Source organism: Heteronotia binoei, chromosome 12 (genome assembly GCF_032191835.1).
Source record: "Heteronotia binoei isolate CCM8104 ecotype False Entrance Well chromosome 12, APGP_CSIRO_Hbin_v1, whole genome shotgun sequence".
Taxonomy (NCBI): domain Eukaryota; kingdom Metazoa; phylum Chordata; class Lepidosauria; order Squamata; family Gekkonidae; genus Heteronotia; species Heteronotia binoei.
The window spans coordinates 56,372,233-56,395,925 of NC_083234.1; the positions used below are offsets into that span (position 1 = coordinate 56,372,233).

At 44.5% G+C, this 23,693-nt stretch overlaps 1 protein-coding gene across 17 annotated transcripts in view; it reads right to left on the reverse strand.

Annotated features, from left to right (window-relative positions):
* ZNF618 (zinc finger protein 618) overlaps positions 1-23,693 on the reverse strand; it is a 140,368-nt gene that overhangs the window by 17,357 nt on the left and 99,318 nt on the right. For 9 of the 17 annotated variants that reach the window (XM_060251517.1, XM_060251505.1, XM_060251522.1 and 6 more), the window contains 6 exons: positions 17,372-17,449; positions 16,276-16,314; positions 15,054-15,143; positions 12,346-12,450; positions 10,233-10,322; positions 2,275-2,463 (listed from right to left, as the gene is read on the reverse strand). In XM_060251517.1, coding sequence (XP_060107500.1) covers positions 2,275-2,463; positions 10,233-10,322; positions 12,346-12,450; positions 15,054-15,143; positions 16,276-16,314; positions 17,372-17,449 — 591 coding nt within the window. The remainder of the gene's footprint in view (positions 1-2,274; positions 2,464-10,232; positions 10,323-12,345; positions 12,451-15,053; positions 15,144-16,275; positions 16,315-17,371; positions 17,450-23,693) is intronic. The other 8 variants (XM_060251507.1, XM_060251509.1, XM_060251523.1 and 5 more) reach the window with 4 other exon arrangements.

The window sequence follows — 23,693 nt, forward strand, 5'->3', positions numbered from 1 at the left end:
ACTCTGTTCCTGGAAAGGGAATGACAATGAGGACTGGTGTGTGTATTGTAAGACATGCAGCCTGTAGCCCTGTTTTAGGGGGCAAGCCATCCTGATTCCAAACCCCAAACAGCCTCTTCAAAATGACCACACTCCTTATACACACATACAGAACTCCCCCGGGTACCAAGGTCTTGTGAGAATTGGTAAGCAGTTAGACTATTTATAACCTTCAGCAAAGCAGTACCTTCACCACCCACCTCCAGGATGACAGCTCCTGCCTGCGTGCTAAGCTCTAGATGACCATCCATGAACTAAAGGAGATGAGCTTAGGGAACATCTGGTACCACATGAACTTCTGATTTTGCAAAACTTGGTTTTCAGAAAAAGATAACACTGCTATGCACAAGCCTGGCATATTGGAAGCTGCTGCCCACAATAACCACAAAGAGCATCTGACATCTACAGGACTGGCATCAGAGGTTCCCCTGATCAAGTACCTGCCAATACCCACAGCCTACCAGGGGGCCCAAACCCAATTAGAGCCACTGGCACTTGGTCCACCCCCAGGCTACTGTTTTCCATGGCTCAAGTGATCAATTCCCCACTGGTTGCTATGCAGGTGCATTTTGACCCACGGCTCCCTCCAATTTTCCTTGAGGCTTCTTGGTCATGTTTTTTGGAGATCAGGAAGCCTCAAGGAAAACTGGAGGGAGCCATGGGTCAAGCAATCAATTCCCCACACAGAAACTGGTGGGGAACTGGTTGCTTGAGCTATAGAAAGTAGTGGGGGCCAAGCAACTGCTAGTGAGGAATCAGTATGGGTCAATCTCCTATTTCCTATCAGAGGAGGCAGAGTGGGAAAGATTCATGCTCTGCTACCTCTTCCACCCCAGCAGCTCAGACAACACTGCAGCAACTCCTCGTTGCTTCTGACATCACCAAATGCTAAAAGAAATACAAGGAAGTCACACTCTGCAATGAGGCAGAGCAGAAGGAAGTCATGGCTCAGGGCAGGGAGGAGGGAGGAAGAAAGAGAGCTGCAAAGGAAGGACTTGGGGACACCCAGTGCCTAAGGCTTCATAAAATCTTGCAGCCAGAGTAATCAGGTGCTAAGACCTGATTATAAGGAACAGCTCTCCCCATCATGCAAAGGTCTGCTGGACTACTGTCAGAGGATCAACCCTGGCACAGTAGGTAAGGCTTATGGTTACAGCTTACCTACGAGTGACTGGCGTTTAAAAACCACCCAACACTTGAAACACAGTCTCCTTCCTGACACTCTTTAGCCAAGCACCGAGCAGCACACTGTGTTCATTTTGGTTTGCAATGCTTTCCTGACTCTCAGAAAGGAGTTTCAGGACAAAGGGCAGCAAGCACCCACTCTAACAACTGCGGCTGAAAGTTTTTCTGCCGGATTCAATACACTGTTCCTTTCAACCCACTTTTATTATGTCTCGGGGAGCCTTTACATCATTTTAATGAGTATTTAAACTTTTTTTTTAAGGAAAAGGACTTGAATCACCAGCAAAAGTACTTAAAATTTATCCTCATTGTGAATATACTACCAAAGAGTTTTCACCCCAGCCCACATAGAAACACCAACATGAACCAAAGAGACTTAATGGCCACATACACTCAAGCGCACATACATACACACACCCTCTAAGCTGCAGAAGGTTCAGTGTCTAGTTTCTGACAAACCAGGTCCATGAGCACTGCATCTCAGACTTAATTCTTGTTTCCATGTACCACTGTTCCCACTTCATTCTTCTTATGGTTGTGAAAGAGGACACCCAATGCAGGGTCTCTTGTGACCATTATTTGAAGGCTGGGCTTACCTCATGCCCCTCCCCAGCCTTAAGCATAGTTTATAGGCCATACACCACTTTGCTTCCCGTGCACAGAAGCACTTGGCTTTACTACTAACACTTTGATCTTAAAATCCTCATTCACTTCATTGAACAAGAGTCAGGCTGGAATTGTTGACACCACCTTTGCACCAGTCTCTCTCTTGCATCAAGTGGGGGGTGAGTGGGCAATGATAGAAGAATCTAATTTAAAATCTTTTTTTAGAAGTTTCATTTACAAGTTCTGTTATACTTTGGTCAGAAAAGGAATTTACCAGCTTCTTACTTATTTTAATACGTCATATGATTTTTTTTCCGGGAGGAGGGGTCACTCCCTCCCAAGCTTTAGTGATGAAATAGCCACCCTACTAGCCTGGGTGGGATGGAGCGGGTGACGGCAGCCATGCAACTGAGAGCAGCTGACAGTAGAAAGTGGAACTGGTACCTGTGGTGGCTTTGCTTCCTGGGGATCCAGAATTTGGAGCACGGAACATCTGGGACTGGGATGCCGGCGGGACACTGGAGGGAGTGCGGTGGAAGAGGGTGGAGCAGCGGATAATGGAAGCCGGCGTTTTTTTGCCTGACGGACTCGCTTCTGTCTTCACTGCCACGAAGAGTGGAGATCGAGAATATTCTGGATATGAACACTCAAAACTAGTGCCGGGACAGACAAATCAATTCCCAGAATCTGTGCCCACCTGCTAAGATGTACACTTTCCAAATCCCTCCATGTTCTGGGGCATGCCTCCTTATACAACTGTAAACATTTCTGAAACCACCCAACACACTAGAGTTCCCCACTCAGCCTACAAGGCTACATCCAACCAAGATTCCCCGCCTTCCACATCCAGCACACTCCATACATTCAGGACCTCTGGGTATCTGCAAAAACGCTAGCCGGATGTGAGGTGTGCTGAATTGTAATCTCTGAGCAAACTGAAAGGCATGTTGGCTACATCCATGAGGCATCTTTTCTCACATAACAATGCTCCCTAGTGTTGAAAATAACAGGCCTACCTTGACCTAGCCTTCAAAAAGCAGGGGAGGGATGCAGAGATGAAATTCTCCTACAGATGTCATACAAATACTTTTCACAACCATGCATACTTTTAGGTCCTGTATAAATTGAGTTCAACCAGCTGAGGAAGGCCTAATTTATTTATCCAGGGAATTTTTATGCTGCCTCTTCAGGGGAACCCACCCAACGTGATTTATATATCTGCATCATTTATACACCACTTTTCTCCCCCTAATTAAAAGCCTGGGTAAATAGCAACATTTTGGCCTGGCACCAGAAAGTAATCTCTCTGCTTTATATGTTTTTCTTATTTTCCCATTTTTTGTGGGTGGAAAATATTAGAAAGTTTGTCAAATCTTAAGAGTTCAGCAAAATTCTCACAGGGGTTTGAACGCAGCAGCTGCCCTTAGCCTGTTCACCGGGAGGGTGGGAAACAAATAGAAATAAATAAATAAGAAATTTTTTTTGAGGGGGAGGGGGGAGAGGAACAAAGAACACAATAACATTTAGAGGTTCTGGAGCTTTGCTCCTGTGAGCTCCTGCCCAAAATGAGGCCTGGATGTAGACAGGGTTAAACTTTCCAAAGCACATCAAATTAAGACCTTGCGAGAGCTTCTGGAGTTAGCCTTGTAAATGGATAAGCAAGTTGGTGTTTGGAGGGGGGGGGGGATTAAGGAGGTTGGTTCGCAAACTGAATTGGGTCTTATGTGTTAATGACTCCTGCTTTCTGCAGGAAGCAGCAGTTCAAATAGTGCCACTCAGCTATTTGGTTTAAAAGCCTTGGAGCTGAACCCAAGAAGGCCCTTTAAACAGCTCAACCAGGGGAGCAGGCTCACCTGCTTAGAGCCCAAAACAGCTGAGCTACGGGAACAGGTTGCCCCCGCTCAGCTATTTCTGATCTAAACAGCTGAGCAGTGAGGAGCAGCCTGCTTTTGAAAGGAGGAGAAAGCATAATATGACAAAGTGGAATTTTGAATCCCGACCGCTGCTGCCAATTATGCGATGGGTGTGACCGATTTAACTGGCACTCCGCTGAAATCAATCACTCTGTCAACTGTTTCTGTTTACCTTTCAGAAAATGGCTCAATAAGCATAGGGATGGATTAAACAAAAGTTGGTTTATTAAAACAAACTACAAGGGAAGGGTATTGGTATATACATAGGATTGAACAGAAGTAGGCTGACAGTTAAACTTGCACACAAAACATCTGTTGAGGTAACTGACTTTACATGATAGTGTTTCCCTTAAAGTTACTTAACTTTCAAGGTTTCACAGACGTCACTGGTTTAACTTTTTATGACTGGACTATATTTCTGGTTAATGTTTTCATTTCACAATTTCACACAAACTTGGATGTGCTAAGCTTTGTTCCTATGGGTATAAGACAAGGTCTCTGCACTAGACCTTCTCCTGGTGGCATGATTGTTACTATTTGCCCAATCAGACTAGTAGTAACCTGGGCGTTTGGCTCCTTTTGAGGACCTTTCTCTACCGCCTTAAAATCCCATTTCCAAAGCCTGATCTGCCCGCCCTTCAGTATTTTCCCCCTTTTGGACACTAAACTTCATAAAGGGGCTTCCCCTCCCTCACCCCTGTCCAAGATATGCTTATATGATTGACAAATACAGGGACTGTTCTTCATTTCTTAGAGTAGTCTCTCACACTTTAAGATTTAAAACCCCACTTCATGGGCTCTGCATTAGACTCTATGCCTTGTGACATTTGTCACACTCTCAAGAGCATCTCCAAAAGACCTCTGCTCCAGTCAGTCTTCAACTCTCTTCAGTTCTGTAACTGATTTTTTCAACTGCCTGTCACTCTCCTTTGACAGTTTAAATCAGTCCACCAATCAGAGTGAGTTCTATCGGCTGTCACTCAGTGGTCCTTAGCATGCATATTGCTGTTTGTCACACAGAGGTTTAAACTTTTTGCTCCCCGTGAACCTTCACAAGCTGCCTTAAAAGTTCATGGAGGTGTGTGGCCAAAATTAATCACAATCAAAGGTTTGTGAACCAGTTTGTGACCATAGCTCCCTGGCAGGACAGCTGCTTTGCATCCAGACAGTCCCAGAACTAATTGGTGGAATCTTCACTTCTGGATCCACATATGGGATCCAAACAGGATTTTAATGCTCAAACCAATGAGCATTCTCCAACATAATGTTTTGATATTACTTACACCCAGATATGGTTCCATCCCTCCCCCTTTGATACAACCCCAGACTGGTCTTCTTCAGAGGAATTCAGCCTTAAGAACTGCTTGAGACTTTGCCTGGACACTGTGGGTGGCACTTCTCCGGCTGTGCTGGACTCTCCACCCCCCCTCCCACACCCCAACACACACTCTCACACACAAATCACAGAAAAATGTCCTGGAGAAACCTCACCTTATACTGTCATACAAAGCAGAGCCACTTGTGTTACGATGGCCCATGAACAACAAAGGCCCATGAAGTCGAGAGTCAGAATATCACAACAGCTTTACAGAAATTAAACTTAAAAGACTACTCCTATTAGCATTCTTAAGGGAGAAGAGAGTTCAAGACTGACAGGAAACCAGGACATTAAAAAACAACAACAAACAAGGCCCCCCAGACCTGCTTTTCTTCTTCAAGGCCCTTCCCAATGTTTCCAAGAGAAATGTTTACTTCTGTATGCAGACTCAAATCCCAATGGCAAGAGCTGAAGACAAAGCATACCTGAGCACTTGACTAGCCATCTCTAGAACTCCCTAAAGACAAAAAATGTCACTCAAACAAGACAACACCTATATATGCCTCTCCATACAGTCCTGGTAAGCCAATGCAACCTCTTCTACTTAGCTTTTTCAACCCATCCTTCCTGCAAACTTCACACAGATCAAACAAAACACCAAAGGTACTGTTTCCCATACAAACAGGTAAAGACAAAAATGACATCTCAACTTAAGTTTCCAGCAGAAGGTCAAAGCTGCCACTGGCCTTGATTCAGTATGGGTGCAAAAGGGTGTTGCTCTAGGCCTCGGCATCTCTACGGTGAAACCCCCTCTGTATTGCTTTGTACATTAGAGGGAACATCCAATTCCACTTGAGACTGAATATGCCAATAAAGATGGTGACAGCATTAGAAAAGGTTTCATTCATCCAACAGGAACAAACATGCAAACCACCCCTGTGGCTCTGGGTTGGGAAATACCTGGAGATTTTGGGGGCTGGAGCCTGGGGAGGGGAAGGTTTGGGGATGGGAAGGACCTCAGCAGGGTATAATGCCATAGAGTCCACCTCCCAAAGCAGCCATTTTCTCCAGGGGAACTGATCTTGATCATCTGAAAATCAACTGGAACAGTGGGGAGATCCCCAGGTGCCACCTGAAGGTTGGCAACCCTACTTTTAAGGGAACAGGGAAGCCCCAGTTTGCAAAAGGAACGATCTCTATATGCTGCTTAACCAGCATGGGTTTCACTGCAAGTTGCACAGGATGATAATCAAAAATGGGAGAGTTAATTCTGGGGGAGGACAGCCTATACCTGATGCTGGTCTGGTAAACAATCAGCCCCAGCCATACACTCAAGAGAATAACTTGTTGAACTCATGAGAATGCCTTATATTGAATCAGACCACTGGTCCACTGAGGTCTATTTAGGCTGTCAGCAGCTCTCCAGGGTCTCAGGTGGACTTTTTAAACATCACTCACTGGTGCCTGGTCCTTTTAGCTGGAGGTGTTGGGGCTTGAACCTGGGACCTTCTGCATGCCAACCAGGTGCTCTCTCACTCAGCTACAGAAAAAGCCCTCTTTCCCATCAACCACCATCTCTTGATTTAAGATTATAAACGACTGGGTTTCAACTCCGTCCACCTCATGCTGACACTGTGGGTGACAGGGGCCTCTCAGGATTCTTCCCTCAGACAATCATAACAGGAGGGGGGGGAGGATTTTTGCGATGCAGATAGGATGAACTGTGTGCTAAAACCAATCCTAATTTCAACACTGCCTCTTCCAATCTTGTTCACTAAATGGAAACATGTAAGATTAAAACTACTAAATTTTATTGCCTATTGAAACCGTGCAGATATGATAAACTACATTTATATGTCCCTCCTTGCCTTTTTCATCCTCCTATCTGCCAGCATTAAAGTAAAGAATCAGAGGAGGATTCCCTGGCCCCAAGAGCATCAGGCCACTAGAAGGAGATTATCTTGGAAACTGACTGAGCTTGAGAACTCAACCAACCCCTGCAGCATCTCAAGCACAGTGACAGGCCCAAGCAGAAGGCTGGGACCAAAGAGGAGAGGGGGTCACATCTGGAAGCCCAGGGTACCTAGGGGAGGGGGTTCCTCACTTGTAAGTTCCTTGCCCTCCCCCTGGTTCTTCATTTCTTTTGCTCTCTCCAGTGGTTGATTTTATATTACATTGGTTCATGCGAGTTTTTATGCCGGACATACACAGGTACATCAACCACTAGTAACAGGAATTTACAAGCAAGGAAAATGAAAATGCAGACAAGACCAGTCCCACTGGGGAGAAGAGAGTTGAGCTCAACACCCTGGCATGGTTAGTAGGTCCCACTCAAGCACAAAGAAGTTCGGAGTCATTACGGCTCCTTTGCTGCTCCAGAATTCCAATTCATGGTCCTGCTTGGAAAGTGCCTTCATTGAACAGTTTCTAGTTCCCTGGCCAGACCCCTGCCTGCCTACTGAATTCTGTGGACAGCATCTGCATTGACCCTTTCCCAGCTGCCTGACCTTAACCCTATGGCCTCCTTGACTGAGCAATGCTATGGGCTGGTTGGGAAACAAAGCATTATATTTTTATACCATCCTTCCTCCTAGGAGCACAGGGAAGCACATAGAGCTCTCCCTTCCTTCCACTTATTTTCACAACTACCTTACAAAGTAAGGTTAGGCTGAAAGGCCATGACTGGACCGAAGTCACCCAGTGGAGCTTTGAACCTGGATCTCTAGACCACCCTCTACACCACATTAGCTCTCCTTTGCCTATGCTGAAATTGACATTCTCCCTTGACTTTAATGATGCACACAAGCTAACAGATTTCTTGGAATCTATTGTATTTGTGCCCTTGTGTCTTCTCTTTCACTAATTTTACTGACTAAAATGGTTTTATTGTTCTTTTTGCTACTGTTTTATTCCATTCTATTTTTGCTGCTTTTACTGATTTCATGCATTGATTGTAGAGCATATTAATCATATACTTTGATTTCACTGCCTAAACATAGTCTGCTGATTAAAGATCCACTGCATGGCACCTGAGGAAATGAGCTTGAAAACCCATGAAAACTGATGTCACAAGAAATCAGTTGTTAAAATGCCACCAGACCCCTTGTGGGTTCTATAGCTAACTGGCTTTCTAAAGAAACATGGCATGATATAGTGGTTAGTGTGTTGGACTAAGATCTGGGACACTCTGCCATGGAAGCTTACTGTGAATCCTTGGACCTGTCACTCTCTCTTAGGCTAGCCTACCTCACAGAGTAGTTGTGAGGAGAAAATGGAGAAGGGGAGAATGATGTAAGCCATTTTGTGTCCCAACTGGGAAGAATGGTAGCATATAAATGTAGTTAGTTAGTTAGTAAGTAAATAGAAAAACACATACTGGTTTATTTTTAATTTTCATCCTAAGGAACTCTGAATTTTTTTAGGGTAATAATCTCAAGTATCAAAGAAGCTGATGCCACAAGGACAAAAAAAATCTGGTTTGTCAGATTCTGCTAGCTTTTCTGCTTGATCAATTTTTCCCCTCAGTGCAGCCCCTATTCCACATGGCTTTCCCCTCATGCTGGTCCCACACTTCCCGCCCTTAGATTTTTCATTGGGCAAAATGGGCTTTTACCACTGGATGAGCTGATAGGATCCAACCTATAAACCGGAGCCATAAGAACATAAATACACCAATAGTCCACCTAGTCCAGAATCCTGTTTCACACAGTGGCCAATCAGTTCCTCTGGACAGCCAACAACAGGACATAGAGGCTGAGGCCTTTCCCTGATGTTGCCTTCTGAGCCTGCAATTCAGAGGATTAGTGACTCTGAATGTGGAAGTTCCCTTTAGTCACCATGACTAGTAGCCACTGATAGACCTATCCTCTATGAATTTATCTAATCCCCTTTTAAAGTTGTTTATTCCTGTGGCCATCACTACATCCTCTGACAGCGAATTTCACATTTTAATCACTCTGTGTAAAGTAGTATTTCCTTTGTCCCTTGAAACCTACTGCCTATCAATTTCATTAGATTCCCTTAAGTTCTAGGATTTTGGGAGAGGGAGAAAAATTTCACTTTGTCAGCTCTCTCCACCCCATGCATAATTCTATAAGCCTCTATCATGGCCCTCCATTAACCATCTCTTTTCTAAACTGAAAAGTTCCAATCTTTTCTGCCTTTCCTCATGGGGAAGGTGCTCCAACCCCCAAGCCATCTTGGTGTCCCTCCTCTGTACTTTTTCCAGCCCTGAAATGTCCTTTTGGAAATACAATGGCCAGAACCATACACATTATTAAAAATGACGCTGCACCATAGTTTTATACAGGGGCATTACAATATTGGCCGTTTTATTTTCAGTCCCTTTCCTTTCCCCGTCAGTCCCTTTCCTAATATTCCCTAATATAGTTTAACTTTTTCACCACTGCAGCACACTGGGTTGACACTTCCATTGAGCTATCCGCTACAACGCCAAGATCTTTTCCCCTCTCAATCTCAGCAAGTTCAGATCACATTAGCCTATGCTTGAAGCTGGGATTTTTTGTCCCAATGTGCATCACCTTACACTTATCAACACTGAACTTCATTTGTCACTTTTGTAATAAAGAGGTGACTTTGGGGCATAAAATACAAAGAAAGAACAAAAAGCCAATTGTGGTGCACAGCATGAAATCTGACAAAAATTTCCCACACACATTTCAATGGTTTTCACAGGGGGGCTTTTTTAAAGGGAAACTTCTCTCCTTACACAACCAAGTCTGATCCATTAAAAAAAATCCCATGGAAAATGTTTTTGCAACAGCAGGAATAGTTTTTGAGTTACCACCACACCACATTGACTCCACCCACCCTTAAGTCTCACTGTACACAAAGAGGCTGCTTCAGGAGTTTTGACTTTTCCTCTTTTTTGTGTGTGCCCTTCCCTTTTGGGTCTATAAATACAAAGAAGCACAATTGTTAAATTATCCCCCTCCCAAATGCAGAAACTTGCTGTTGCCCCATTTCCCAGTGGAAATTTCACTTGTCATCCCTTTCTCGGCTGCTGCTTCCCCATCCGTGGCAGCCACTTAGTGACCCCCCCCTTGCTCCCATGAAGCCACGGAGTGAGCACCCACTCACAATCCAGCCCCCCTTCCTGTAGGGAGCGAGCAGAACCTTCAAGACATCACACATCTCAGCCAGATACTCACTGATCGGGGCATGAAGCGCCACATGCTCCTGGTAGGGAGTGTAGTACTTGTACTGCTTGCCACAGAATTCACATGTGTAGTTGCCAGTTTCTGGGAAGGAAAAAGAAAAAAAAAACTCCGTGAGAAAGGAGAGCAGTCACAAGAGAAGCCCTACTGGATCAGACCAAAAAGTCCATCTGTTCCAGCATCCCTTTACCCACAGTGGTCAACCAGATACCCCAGAAGGCTCACAAGCTGGGACACAGAGGCCAAAGCCTCCCCCAGTTTTTCCCCTGCCCCCCAGCAGAGATACATAGCCTCTGAACACAGAGAGAGATCAAGATGTTTTATGAATATGGAGGTTTCCAGTTGCCTATCGCAACTAAAAGACACTGACGGGCCTAATCTCTAGGCAGAGGTGGAATTCTAGCAGGAGCTCCTTTGCATATTAGGCCACACACCCCTGATGTAGCCAATCCTTCAAGAACTTACAAATAAGAGTCTTGTAAGCTCTTGGAGGATTGGCTACATCAGGGGTGTGTGGCCTAATATGCAAAGAAGCTCCTGCCAGAATTCCACCCCTGCCTCTAGGAGTCTATCAAAGCCATGTCTGATAGTGACCCTTCAGTACATCTTGTGGTGGTGAGTTCCCTAAAGGATGTTAGGCATTGTGTGCAGTAATATATCTCTTGTTCTGTTCTGAATCTACAGCACATCAGCTTTCATTGGCTGACCCCACATATTAAGGGAGACAAAGTTATCTCTATATACTCCCATCACATTGTGCAGACTTTCATAAACCCATCCTTCCCCTGCACCCAGTCTGCATGTACCAACTGATGCCATTAAGTTCTAAGAGGGCGCAAGGTCAATGAAAGCTCCATACAGGCGCACTGGCCTGGTGGAACAGCTCCATACAGGCGCACTGGCCTGGTGGAACACTCTCCCAATTGAGATCAGGGCCTTGCAGGACCTAACATCTGCAGGGTTTGTAAAATGGAGATGTTCTGCTAGACCTATTTCGAGGTGGCAGAATTCCACCTGTATTGGCTTCCCCTGCTCTACTTTATAACATTTTGGCTCGCCTTTCTTTAGCTACCCACTTATTAAATTCTTTTACCATCTGTGGGCTCACATCTGCAGAGTTTTCAGGCCCTTGATCACACACACAAGACAAGCCTTACAGGTCCTTGATCTATGCTACAGTCACTCAAGAGCAACTGCAGGGCATTCTTGGATGCAAAATAAATTTCCCTGTTCCCACAGAAAGAACAACTGGCCACAAGCAGCAGACAACCCCTTTTCTGGAGGTGGAAAAACAAATGATCCAAGATGCAGTCAGATAAAGGATACTGGGTGCCTTGATTGACTCTAACTCATGTGACTATAAGAAATTAACTTAGACAAATCATGCAGTAGCATCCTTTGTGACTATCAGTGATTCTCCAAGATCTCAGATAAAGAAAGGTCTTACTCAACCCTGCTACTTGAGATCCTTCAGCTGGAGATGCTAGGACTGGATCAGGGACTTTCTGCCCGCAAAACAGATGCCTGAGCACTAAGCTATGGTTCAGCCCCCAAGACTATGCCCATCCCTCATTAGCCCAGACAGCAGAATTGGGAATTCAGGAAAATCTGCATGAATGAAGAAGGGCTAGCTCTTGTTTGCCAAAATTCTGATCCAAATTTGTGACTGCATTATCCACTCCTTTTGCTTTACTTCAGTTCCAATTTTCCAAGGGACATCTTTGACAAAAACTTAGAAGGAGGGAACAGCCTGGAGACCAGAGTAAGGAGGAGCAAGATATAGTTGCAGCACACTGTGAGATGTCCAAGCCTCCCAGACATTGTGGAGGTTTGGTGCAGACTTCCTTGGGCACCTGGATTTCAGAGGCTGGCTCCCCCTTTCCCCCTGTCAATGAACACCATGGCCAAGAGATGTAGGGGGTTTACAAGAGATACATACACCCAGACACATTAAATCCCACCACCACCAAGGAATTCAATGCACAGCCTTCACTTGGCTACAGCATCTAAAATCCCAGCCAACAGACCACTCTTTTGCTGAGTATCTAGTGGCAAAGGCCAGGCCTCACAAAACCCACACTGTATACTTCGAAAGCTGGTTAATTACTTAAGTTGCAAACTCGGTAAGTCATACTTGGACCAATCTTCTGAAAAGGCTCAGGCTCCTCTTCTTTCACCTCATCCTTGGCTATGATCGTTTGGTCGTAGGGGTCTGGAAGAGAAAAGTAGCAGCCACAGGCTGGCAAGATCCCCCATAGCCACAACAACTGGCAAGCAAGTGCAAGTCGATGTACCCTTAACTTCCAGAACTTTATTTACATACATATTCATACCCTGCATTTTCCCGTCAGTGGGGATCAACAGTGGATTACAATGTTCCTCATTACTACTATTATTACTACCACTACTAGTAGTAGTAGTAGTAGTAGTTTTATCACCCATCCTGCCCAAGGCCAGGCTCTGGGTAATGTACAACAGATAAAACAATACAAAAACCAATAAAATTCCAATTATGACATCTCAAGAAGTTGAGTCAATAAAACTCTAAAAACGCATAATGGCATCCCACTAGTTAAGTTCTTCCAACCACCACTGTGTGAGATACGTTAGGCTCAGAGAGACTGAATGGCCCAGTGAATGTACAGGGCAGAGTGGGGATTTGAATCTGGGTCTCAGGTCCTCATCTGCCATTCTAACTATAAATAAACTCCCCTCTTTCTTTATTCCTAATTCAAATCTTTCATGCTGTCATCCTCTAGTACCAATTCTGCTAGTGATTTATCTATAAAGGGAGAGATATTTTACAAACTAACTCTTGCTCCTCCTTGGGCCCCCCCTCATTTTTCCCTTCCCATTTCTAAGCCTGTTTAAACTAAGGCCCATTAACTGCTTATACACAAAATACTTTTATCTAATGAACAGACTGACTCTATTTGAATACATTGGCACGTTACCAGCAAAGGATACCAGCATTTGTATTGATTCAATTTAACGCTGTTTGCACAATTAATTTGGGGCATGGGGAGGGAGAGAAGATATTGAAAGAAGTATGACAGAGTTTACAATACAATAAATACACAGAAGTGATCATGTGTTGTTAAGGTTATCTTCAGATTTCCTTTCATTTCCTAGTACAAGGATATGCCAGAATGGAAGTCTGTGCCCTGTCAACTGAAATTGCCCCATGCCAATTAAAACTAGCGGACACAAGTGTGAACCACATTCCAATCCAGAAAGGGGCCCTCAAGGTAGGAGTTACCTCACCTGCTTCTTTAATCCAGCACAATCTTGATGCAAATTACGCTTCCCTGGTTTCTCCAAAACCTACAAATCTACAACAACAGACGCCTGGAACCTCATAGGGCTACAAACTACAGGGGGGGTGGCGGTGGCTGTATAGAGCTCCTTCAGAGACAGATGTTGACCTTTAGCAAGAATTGCTGCAGGCGATGATGGTGAAAGTGACATCCAGCCACATGGTAAATTTCAGTTCTTTTTTAAAAAAGTGCTACTGCCTTTAAGTGCCAAAGTACCAAGCAGGAATACACAGTAAGACCTGGGGCTCACATCTGGGGACCTGAGTCTCTGTCACGCACCTAAAAATCATGATTTGGAAGGAAAGGGGGATGTAGCAGAAGTGAAAGGATGCTTAATCCATTATTTCTGCACTGCTCTCCTCTTCCTGGCTGTGGCATGGGAAGCCTCCTGAGGGAAGGGGAGTTCAGGGAAGAATCAGGGTGAAGCTGATGCATAATCACCTCTCCCCTATCCAGCCAATTCTACCCTCCAAAAAACCCCCAACATGGTTTCAGGTATTCAGCAGAGAGCCAGGCCCTCCCCAGAATATGATGCTGAGCCCTAAGGCTTGCCCTTCTCCCCCCCCCCCCCACCCCTCCCAAAGGCAACAGGCCTCCTCCTGGGTGGAGAAGCAGCACAGTGTGGCTTCTGTGATGATGGCTGCAACTGCAGAGGCGGCTCCTGAGTGCTTTGTGGAAACAAAGATGCACAAAGGATCACAGCTTCCCTCTCTGGATTTCTGCAGCCCACTTCCACACTAAAATCTAACACAAAATATAGTTGAAAGTGGTGGGGAAGAAGAAATGAGAGAGAAACTAAAATCCTTTATGATAAGCTTTGTAGAACTCCTTGGTCACCACTTAATCAAAGACCCTCCCTTTCTCATTTCCCCAGGCAGTGCAGGAGAAATGACAAATATCCTGGAATACCCAGGAAGCTAGGAAGATCCTCAAAGCTTTTGTTAACTGATGCTGTGTGTGTTCATATCCAAGCCGAAAAGTATACAAAAGCTGCCTTACGATGAATCAAATCATTGATCCATCTATCTCACTGCTGCTCACTCTAGCTGACAGCAGCTTTCCAGAGATTCAGGCAGAGAAAAGTCTTTTCCAATACCTGAGAGCCTTTGACAAGAGATAGCAGGGATTGAACTGGGGACCTTTCACTTGCAAAGCACATCTTTAGCCACTGAGCCATGGCCCTTCCTTCTGCCTTGTTGAACAGGACTGCAATCTGAAGAAGTGAGCAGTGACTCTCAAAAGCTTCTGCCCTGCCCCAATTTTCTTGGTCTTTTAGGTGCTCCTGGACATTTGCACTTTTCTACTGTAATCTAAGTCAACCAAACCACAGTCACTGCAGGGGTAGGTGATGGTGGAAGCCTTAAAGAAGCCCACCACAGCTACCCCCTCACCCTGAAGCAACGAGAGGGCAACAGGGCTTACTAACAAGCAGAAGCTGGTTCTGCAGCTTCTCTCAACTTGCAGTGACTAGATCAATTACAAGAGAGAACACACTCACCATCCACAGCATGCAGGTCTCGGTGTTCTTGGAAACAACTGTAGTATTTGTACTTCTTCCCACAGATATCACATGTATACCGAAAATTGTCTGTGAGGAGGAAAACAGGACATGGCTTGAGAATCCAAAGAGAAAGTTTGCAATTTTTCCAAAACATGCTGACATACCATGGAGAGCTGTTGTATGCCCAACATGTTATCCCCCAGCCTTCCCCTCCCCTCACAATCTATTACAATGCTACCCAGGTACACCTTAAGATAGGCTGAGGAAGTAAAATGATCTCCAAAAGACATACACTATCAGTCAAAAGTGAAGCCAAGAAAATCCATGGGCCTCTAAAAATCTCATTCTGGTAACCACAGATTTTGGACATTTCTCTGTACTTGTAAAGCCTTTGCAATTTTTTGATTTCTAGGAATCTGAGAACGAACAGTTGGACGCAGGGCCTTGTCAGAAATCTCTCACAGCATGAGATGCGAAGGACACTCCTCCTGACCCAGCTGGATGGCATGTTCTCAAGATCACTTCAGCTCCCCTCAACGGAGTTGCCCATTCGCACACTTTTACCATTCTCCCAATTCTGTGTGTATTTACACATACAATTTTGCAGCAATCTAAATACTTTGTACTTCAAGACCAGATTCACACAAGCAGGAGAATGAAGTGTCATTTTATATATATATGATGCAAATAGAAACTAAGCAAGCAGGGAAATATTTCCCCCCCACCCCTTTGCTTGCTAAGAACACAGGCACACAAAGGTGATTTTGTTAAGGTCTGAGTCCTTTAAAACCTAGAAAGAGAAAAAAAGCACACACTCAAGTGAAGGTACTGAGAACATGCTTAACCATCACAACCACCTGGTTCCTCTGACTCGAAAACAGCAGCAGCGATAGGGGAAGGCCAGTCAGGCGGGTGGCAGCAGCAAAGCAAGGGATGCTACTCACACAAGGGAGGGGACTCGGGTGTTTCATTTGTGCCTGCGACCCTGTCACCTTCATTTGTTGCACTGCCATCAGTGTGCACAGTGCAACAAACAAGACAGCAGGTCTGGAGCCTTGTACATAGTGCAGGCTGCCGATGAATTATGTCAGTAGGCAGACAGAAAAATGGAACAGCTCAACTCAATAAATGTCATCCCGCCCCCTCCACTTCACCCTCCCCCCATTCTGTTCTGATCCCACCACCCTCTCTGACACACATACAGGAGGTTTGTACTTACTGCCTGGGGAGGCTCCTTCGCCCGAGGCAGCTTCCGTGTCTGCACAAAGAGAAAGCCCGGCTTAGAAGTTGCATCGCAAGCCTCAAAGGCACATTTCCGGCAGAGTGGGCCCCCAAAATCCCAGCCTCTGATTCCTCCTGGTGCGTTGCATAAACCTCCCTGGCAAAATGCACCCATCCACCCCACAATAGCCAGCATGAAATGTGAGGCTGGAAAGCATTTTCCTCTAAGTCAAATTGGGTTAAGGCCCTCAAGGCATTCCCCTATTGCACGCAGCTTAGCTTCCTAACTTGAGTCACCCGGAGCTATTTGTGAGCTAGAGGCTCACTGGCACACAGTTATGCAAAGACCTAGGAACTGCACTTTGCTTCCTTTCCCCCTTTCTGCACCACACACACCACAGAATAAGCAGGTCAACATCCCCGGGAAATACAAGAAACTCATGACCAGAACTGTGTCTGTGCCATGCTCCTGCATGTATGCAGGAAAAGTGCAGAATATGGAACTAGGTACAGAATTCAGCTTCTCAAGAATTCTTCTTTTTCAGTAAAGCAAGTATCTCCCAATAATCCTGAGATTTAGGCAACCGAATGTATGGACTCAGTGACACTTCCAGCAGCAAGGGATCTAACCTCCCTGTGCAGCACACAGCCCCTTCTCTATGATTAACAGACAAAAAAAAAGTTTTCTGAAGTGTTGGAAAGCACACATCCAAGCTCTCTTATCATGGGAGACATGCAAAAGTATATAGAATAGCCATGTTGGTCTATCTGGTGGGTGACACTCACAGCGCCATAGAAAAACTACAGAAGAACTGTGTCAAGACAGAGAGAGCCAATAAGGGAGTGTGGCAGAAACATTCCAGAAATGCCAGACTGGAATTGGGCACAGAATTCAGTTTTCCAAGAATCTCAGCTTCCTTTTTTTAAAAAACAAAAACAAAAGTAAGCTTCTCGATCTCCTGATTGCAGAGACAGACTTGATAGAGACAGCAGAAACAAGAGCTTCTCTTGGGATTCATTCTGAATCCTTAACATATGAATGAACATTTGGCAGAGAGTGAGAGTAGCAAGAGTGAAGAGTAGATGACCAATACCTGTGTGTGCACGCACGTGGGTCTGGAAGCAGTTATAATACTTGTATTTCTTCCCACATATCCCACATTCATAAGATCCTGAAAAACAAAATTATACCCCTTTATTAGGTCAGACCTCAATTGAGACGTTCTATACCCAAATCATCCAAACTGACACCATATTTAGACTATAATCTTAAACCAGAGGAAGAAAACACACAGTTTTCAGTGCTGGCATGAGCACATCCCATTCCTCCAGACTTAGATACTTCCAAACAGCAGAGGGCACTCTTTCTATGAACATCTTAATTGATAGCTGATTTTACTTGAATGCAAAAAGACCTCCAAATAGCCAACATTTTCTTTCTATGAATTAAGATGACCAATCAATCTGAATATTTTGATCTGTCAATGAAACTTCACTAACAGCTACTGGAGTTGTGGGACAGAAAAATTTCCAGTGGCTTATTCTTCCGTGGAAAAATTTCCATTTCTAAAGAGTCACCGATTCATAAAATCACTAAGAATGAATGGATGCCATTGACAGAACAGTATTAGGCAAGCTTGGCAGTTTCAAAGTCGCAATTAAATGTGTTCCAGGAGAGGATCCTTCACATTGGCGTGACAGAGTACATGTACATTTTTAGCTATTTCTAAACCAGGGGTGGGGAATAAAACCACATATACATCAAATAATCCAAATCAAGATTAAGCTATGAATTCATGTGACTGGCTGGGCCAGTCAAATCAAAATCAAAGCTGCTATTTGCCCTGTTAGTAAAACCACATGGACAGATAAGTGAGATATATATTTCCTCAAAAGAGATAAAGAGCAGCTCCCCAGGACTGTTTTAGCTCAAGAACATGACACTGGGCAGGAAGGCTTAAGTCTCCTCCTCCTTATGGACCCCCATGTGCCTGGGAATTATGTACCCAGCAGAGAACTTGCAATACATGGTTAAATGTGCAGATGCACTGCGAATGCATGGGAAAGGTAACATACAGTCAGACCCTCAGCCACAAAGCTCCCTGGATCCCGGTCTGAATCTCTGAGCCGCTGCTAAATTATACCCTTACTTAACCCAGCAGGATTACCTCTGTTGCTAACTGAAACTATTCTAAATGTCAAACTGCTGCTAGGTTTTTGATTTTCCTAATGTTGTTATTGCTATATTACTAATTTGCTTTTCAGTTACCCATTACACATTTGTTATTTGATTTTATCAAAGGCAAAATGAATCAGCACTTTGGAGGAGAAGAAGAGGAGGATTCTTAACTGCTGGTTCTTTGAACATAGAACTGGTTTTTTCCTTGATTTCTGTAGACATTGGTAAAATTGTTTAGGCTGGTCCACCATGATTCTTTTGAAAATGGAAGGGCCAGAACCTTCAGCTAGCTAGCATGCTCCTACTAACTCAACTGCCAAATTCATTTGCTTGTTGCGCCCAGGCCTTACTGTGATGCCCCACAGAGATGTGGCAAATGTTCTTTGGAAAGGAAGGAGAATCCCCCCCCCCCGTGCCCCCAAAGACACCAATCAGGTGGCACATGCCTGCTTCTGGATAAAACAAAGAAAGCCAGCCCCATGCAACAGATGGGATAATATCCTAGACAGACAGAGTCACAGAGCACCCCCTTTGCACGCACAAAACTCCAGGTTCAGTCCCCAGCATCTCCAGTTATTTGCTTGGAATAGTAGATACTGGGATAGTTATGATCTGACTGTGGTCTGACATAGGGCAACTTTGTACATTCGTATATCCCAAAGAGAAGTGAAAACACAGCATCATCAATGAGAGTCCAAAAACAGCAGTCAGGAGTAGGTCCTATGTCCAATTCTCTTTTTTAAAAACAAAGACAAGCTTTAGAAGACGAAGAAAAGGAAAACTTTTCTCTACCCTAAAGAGTCTCAAAGCAGCTTACAATCTCCTTCCCTTCCTCTCCCCTACAGACACCTTGTGAGGTAGCAGGGACTGAGATAGCTCTGAGAGAAACTGTGACTGGCCCAAGCTCACCCAGCGGGGGGGGGGGGGGGAATCAAACCCAGTTCTTCACATTAGAATTGGCTGCTCTTAATCATCACACCACGCTGCCTCTCCCTTTAGGGTATCTAGCCACAACAATTTATATTTCCTTCACAATAGGTTCGGTTGCATGAAACCTCATATTGCTCTCAAACAACAGCATGTCGCCGCCGCCATCCATAGCCAAATTCTGCTGCACCCCAACATAGCTGCCTTCGTGTCAGTCAGACACCACCTTAAGAGGTACAAGCTGTCCAACATTCACTGGACCCTGATTGCCTCAATTTCTGTACCCACAAAGCCAGGACAGAAAGGGGAACTCCTGGGCAGGTTTGGCATGAACTGCGTTATGGACCTCCTCAGACAGAAGTGCCATGAGTAAGCAGGGACCTACAGCACATGCATGAGCATGTCTATCTCTTTGCAAACTTTTTAGTGAGATTATATTCTAACAAAATAGCTATGGTAGCTGCTAATCTGACAAACACAACCCCCCCCCCCGCCCAAACATATGACCCTTTGGCTGGGGGCAGGGGGAAGGAAATAATAGTGGTACTCATTTGCTGCTTGCCTAAACTGCTGTGCAAGCACCCCAACAGGAATACCATGAAACCACTTTGCTGTCACAAAGGTCTTGCTGAGAAGACCTGTTCCACAAGTTAAGATCTCAGTTAATGCTTACAGGTTTGTTTCTAAATTCTAATAGAAATATGAACACAAACTTACAAGTTTATGCCCTGCAAATGCTCCTTTCACAGAAGGAACAGAAAGCATTGGAAGGTCACTAATAATTCTTCAGTCTACCCAATTACAATTGTACTGAAATGCACTGATTTTAAAGCTAGATTTTGAAACCAGGAGTTTAAAGTGAGATCTTGCTGGAATTAATCTCTGCACACTGAGGAAAGCCTCCTCTCTGCTTGAATTCCTGAGAATTTGGAAAACATTCCTAGTCAGGCAAGCTTCCCATCTGCAGAAGTCATGAAGGTGTTTGAAGAAAGTTTTAGTGAAAACTTTAGATATGCTCTACAACACTGTAGAATATGACTGGATTGCTAAAAGACTTCAGTGTGTTGGAGCTGTTTATATGAGGTTGTAAGTGACATGTTGTCAGCCTCTTGGGAGAGGGGGGTAACCAGACCTTGCTCCCTTGCCGCAGTCCCCTTTTATCAAGGGCCACTCCATATTGACCCTAGATTAGGAAGAGAAGAGGTTTCTGGGTATTACTGTCCTCCTTCTGTTGGCTCTCCTCCACTGAGTTCTGAGAGGGCTTTCCTCCTGTGCAGCCTGGAATAGGTAGCTGAGAACATCCTCCTCAGCTGCCTCCCAGCCTCTATAAAAGAGCAAGAGGCTAGCCACACATGCCCCTTTCAGCTTCTTACAAGAGTTCTTCTGATTCTAGTGGGAATCATCTCAGCCACAGCACATGTGGCTGACCACCAATGCTCCACCATTTAAGGGCTGCCTTTCATCTTTCAGATGAGATAAAACAGATAGAATTGATAAAGTTGTATTTCTTAGCTCTTCCATCACCACTACCACACAATACCCTTAAGCTATTTGCCACGCAGACTTATTTTGGAAATCCAAAGCATATGTTTCCTCCAGAGTTTGTTCAGAGGTACATTCATTGCACAAAAGCTGGAAGACCTGTTGACAAACATAGAACCAAAGCGCTATGCTAAATTTAGCAAATCTTGCCTAGGTAGTTATTAAGTTTGCCAGAATTTTCTAGCTATCCACACAGCAGACTGTAAATCTGATGCTTGAGGGCAACACACTGTGAAGGAATTGTTTCTAAGCAAATTTCTCTGTTTCTCACATGAATTTGCACTGCATGCATGGAGCTGATACATTTAACAAACTTTAAAAGCCTGAATTACACATTATAGCAAAGACAGGTGAACTCAAGGTATGCATTCTCAAAAGAAACACGCAGTATTAATGTCCACCACAGAATATGGACAAAACTTTTGACATTTTAGCTGTTGCTATCAAAATGTTAGGCTATTGTAGTGCATGAGGTCTGGGGTAGAGAACATTCCTAAGACTTATACCCTGGGAGGGATGGCATCTAAATGAAATTTAAAAGGCGAATGGTGCCCTTCCCACAACTGTTGTTACCGTGACTGAAAAATGTTGGATCAACTGAACAACGCTGATCAATTGTTTTAATTCCTAACAATACTTAAAAGAGATGACCAAATCATACAGGTATCTAACGTATGTGTGTGTGGAATTTCAAGAAAACTAGATTTTATTTGCTGTTGAATAATATACATACTTCAAGCTTAACAAAACAGGCAAAGCAGAACATGTATGACTCAGAAGAATGACCATCCCCAGCATACTGTAAGCAGTGGTGCACAGCTTCTGGGCCAAAAAGTGCCTTTCAGTCAATGATAGATCAACCCTCTGTAAACATTTTACAGTAGACCTTCACCATTCACTTATTTGTGCCTCACTTATTTGCAGTCCACAGCCTGATCATGCAATATTTTTATTTTGTTCGATTTATATCCCGCCCTACCCCACCAAAGCGGGCTCAGGGCGATACAGTCTTCAGATTGGTTTTACTCCCAACCTTGTTATCATCATAATAAAATGGAGAAGGGCAGAATGCTGTAAGCCAGGAGTGTCGAACTCATTTGTTAGGAGAGCCGGAAAAATGAGACCTCATTGGGCTGGGCCGTGTCAGGTCAGGCCATGTGTGTATCTATTTAAGATTAGGTAGCAGAGACATAAACTTTTTAAAGGACACAGAAAAAACAACTATATATTTTTTAAAAACCTCTTAAAAAAAACAAGCTTAAAACATTAGCATTTGTTGGTCTAAAAGTGCCTTCTTTGTATTTCACTCATGGGATCCAGGGAACTGGAAAAATGAAGCTCTGGCTCTTTCCCTCCCTCCACAGGGGACCAGGAGGGGGAGGAGCTTCAACCAATGGAGAAAATCGAGGTTTTACTTTGTAGCTCCTGTGCGATTGAGCAAGCCTTGTAAAGCAAGCTGAGATGCAGAAGGAAGAGAGAGGGAGAAGGAAGCAGACAAGAGCCAGTTGCTCGGGGGCCTGATAGGAGCCCTCTGGGGACCTGACTCGGCCCCTGGGCCACATGTCTGACACCCCTGCGTAAGCCCTTTTAGTCTCCAGTAAGGAGGATAGCAGAGTATAAATGAAGTAATTAATTTGTAAATTTTGAAGGAAATTTTGTTTCACTAATGAGATGCTTCAGGCCCAACCACCCCTTCTCAGTACTCATGGATTTTACCATTCACAGTTACTGTGAGGGGTGAGATGGCCACCTTGGCTGCCCATCTGAATCTCATAGTCCAAGATCTTCCTGAAGGCCCTGCCACACACAAGGTGCTGAAAACTTAATGCAGATGAACATTTTCAACAGGCAGGAACACGTTTGAGCTAAGCTTCAAATTCCCCTAGCTACAACTTGACTCAGGGAACATGCCAAGTAGTTTTGCAACTGTGCTGTAGTTGAGCCTTCATTTCTTTATCTTTGGCCTTCTTTGGAACCTATATGGCAGAGGACATCCTACTCTCTCTGGGTCACAGCTGGGTCATGTCCCTGAAGAACACAGATCAGTTCGCACCCACTTATACATGCTGAGTAGGAAGTAGCATGTGAATGAGAAGCTTTGGCAACATACTTCCAAAGTGGCTTTCAGTTCCCAGGAAGAGGCAGGAGGAATAAGCCCCAGTTCCAGTTTCTTTCAATGCTTGCTTACAATTTGTGGTTCTTTCATCCATAGCTGGCATCACCTATTCTTCCCTGATTTGTACCACCTTCTTTCTTTTCATGCAGGCGTTTGTGTATGATGGCAAAACCATGCTCTTCCTACTCAGAGAGGAAGTGGATCATTTTCCCCCTACAGATGGTGCATAATGACCATCACTCTACATCCTTTTCTGCTGTCTTGTACTCTTATCTTCACCTGGTTGCTTAATAGCTGGCATATCCCAGCGTCCAAGTAACACTGCTTTATTTTTCAAGCAGAAGTTCCTTTGAAAGAAACCTGTTATGAAGCTTTTTTCCCCACTGCAGAAATCAACCATATCTGCCCACAGCTTAACTTGAATGTTGATTGATCTCCTGCCCTGGCTGTTCCTGGACAGCCAGGCAAGATCAGCATGCCACAAGCTTCTGGTGGCAATGACGATAAGGACTTACAGCAGCTTAAAGAAATGCTATCTCAGGAAATTATCACCAAATACAAGACATTTGATGTGGAGGGACAGACATCTGATCATGGGGAGGGACCCATGGCTCAGTGCCAGAGCATCTGATTGGCACGCAGAAGGTCCTAG